Below are 2,500 nucleotides of genomic sequence, written 5' to 3'. Positions count from 1 at the left end.
AAGATTACTAGAAAAAAAACTACTTGTCTTATAACATTAGAGTATAATGCTGTTAGGAACATTTCAGTCCAGTTCCTTTGGGCAACTTGCCCTCTCATATTAATAATCTCAGTCTGTGATGTATGTAAAGCTGTAAAATTCCTGGGACAATATTTTTTCATTGCTGTTTCTTTATTTTCTATGATTTTGCTTATTTTTAGAATTTTCTTTATAAGTGAAACATATTCCAAGTGGTGATATAATGTAATTGTATTTTTTAAAGTGCATTAATCCCCTTTTAAATGAGAATATATAGAGCTCATATATTAAGAATATGAAATAATGAATATCATGTTTTCAGGGTCATGGGTATCCTGTACGCAGAATTAAATATTTTCCATTTGCTGAAACCCAGCTAGCTTCAGTATCCTATGACTTAACAACAAGGTAAGTCTCTTTTAGCTTCTGTATAGAACAGATGGTGCAAGTATGAATTAGTTCTCTTTGTATAAAAGGATGATTTATATAATGTGTTTATTGATGGATTAATGTCAACCAATAACAGATGGAAGAAAACTGTGTGCCATAAAGTAGTTTGTTATTAATCATAAAGGAATATGGGAATTGGGCTATTGTAATGAAACATCATTTAGTGTTATAAAATGTTCACATCTAAAGCCCCTATACACATGTTGAAAAAATATTTGCTTTTTGTATTTCCTTTCAAAACTGTTTTGGTGTCTCCTGTGGAAATGACTTCCTTGTTAATTTTGCATTAATCTTGTTCAGTTCCAGTTAAAGTTTACCCTCTCTTAACTGGCAAACTGAGAGTAATATAGGAAGCTAGCAGTTTCAAATTATCATTGAGATTGGTTGTTATTGTTATTGGTTTTAGTTTTTAGATATTTTAAAGTAATTAGAAATCGAGAAAGAATTTGATATTAGATATATGGATAAACAGTTATATTTAAAATTGTTTTGAGACATCAGCTTCATTTTTGTTCATCAGGTATACCTACATCTGCTAGTAATATTAAAAATATCTTTTTTGTATGTGTATGCATAATTTCTTATTAACTAGTCATTTGACTTTTTAAGGGAGGAACCTCTGATGTTACCATACTGAGCATCTAATTTATAATTTTTCATATTTCAGAATATGGGACCATTCACTACCAAACCCCAGCTTATCTGTTTTGGAAACCCACAGTGAATTTGTCTATGGTCTAGATTTTTCAAACCATGTTGAAGGATTACTAGCAGACTGTGCTTGGGATCAGTCAGTTGGTATATACCATATTTTTAAACCTGGGAAATCAGAACCACCTACATATGGAGGTGCAACTTAATCATTCCATTTTGTGGAGTGCACTGAAAGGATAGTTTCTTATTCAGTAGTAAGAAATTGTGCAATTGTTAAAAGATGTTTAGAGTTACTGAAGGAGATTTGTTATATATTTCTACTTCTGATTTTCTATTGTTAATTATCCAATAGAGAGTAAGACAAGTTTGTATGAAATGCTTCCAGATATGTCAGTAAGAGCACCAGCATCCGGTTTGTAGAATGCCGACCGAGTCTGATAGTATCTTAAAGCACAAATATTTTTCCTCTATTAGGAAAAAGGAACAAGAACAAAATGTGGTTTTAGCCTCAAATATTATTAATGATGGTAAGCAATTCTTACCAAGCAGACCATAAAGATTAATGAGATAAACACAAAAAAATCTGTAAATGTAAATGGGTGTTTTTTCCTCCTAATAGTCTAAACATAGTTAGACAAGCTGCCTATGCAGTATATGGTTATTCAGTGACCTGGTGGAAAAAGGTATGAAAATATAATTATGTAAGAATTAGAAAATAAATTTTGTGTTATAAAAGCAAATAGGCACCATCAGGAAAATTGCCTAAGACATCACAGTGATATCCTCTAAGCCATCTATGTGCAAACTATTAGAATTCCATCAAATCAAATGACAAGAAAATGGTATTTCATAGTGTCATTTTCAAATATAAGATTTCAGTTTAGTTGCTTAACTTGTTAAAATAAAAATCTCTCTTACCATAGAAGAAATACTAAGGACCAGAGTTTTCAAGATTTATTAGTTTGTAAATCTCTTGTGTTTAGAGAATAGGGGTAGTGAAGAAGATACTTATATTGTTTTGAAATATGCTTTATATGACAGAGAATATATGAATGCAAATATTGATCATCAAATGTCTGAGTACAACTATTGATTATCAAATTATAAGTAGTTTGTGTTGATATTTACTTAATAGGAATACTGTATTAGTACAAAGTAGACACAAAAGGAAAAGTATATTTGAAATTATGAATATTAATAAAATTACTTCATAAAAATTTACAGTTGGCAACAAATGAATTGAATAATTATAGGTTGTATGTTCCCTTTCTTTTTCACTAGTTTTGTTTTCCTAGATTTGCTTTGATGGAGAGTTTTACTGTTTAGTCCCCATTTATTTTTTTTATCCTTCATCATTTCTCTCATTTTTATTCAAAGT

The 2,500-nt window shown here is 29.9% G+C and overlaps 1 protein-coding gene across 1 annotated transcript in view; it reads left to right on the top strand.

The window, feature by feature from the left end:
- Positions 1-2,000, top strand: part of LOC119575079 (peroxisomal targeting signal 2 receptor-like) — an 8,842-nt gene extending 6,842 nt beyond the window's left edge. The window contains exons 7-8 of the mRNA XM_037922467.1: positions 341-426; positions 1,136-2,000. Of these exons, the coding sequence (XP_037778395.1) occupies positions 341-426; positions 1,136-1,328 (279 nt within the window). The 3' untranslated portion in view covers positions 1,329-2,000. The remainder of the gene's footprint in view (positions 1-340; positions 427-1,135) is intronic.
- The last annotated feature ends 500 nt before the right edge of the window (positions 2,001-2,500 follow it).

Source organism: Penaeus monodon, chromosome 7 (assembly GCF_015228065.2).
Source record: "Penaeus monodon isolate SGIC_2016 chromosome 7, NSTDA_Pmon_1, whole genome shotgun sequence".
In the NCBI taxonomy this organism is placed as follows: domain Eukaryota; kingdom Metazoa; phylum Arthropoda; class Malacostraca; order Decapoda; family Penaeidae; genus Penaeus; species Penaeus monodon.
The sequence above is the reverse complement of the archived record's forward strand: the minus strand, read 5'-3'. Positions and strand labels throughout refer to the sequence as shown.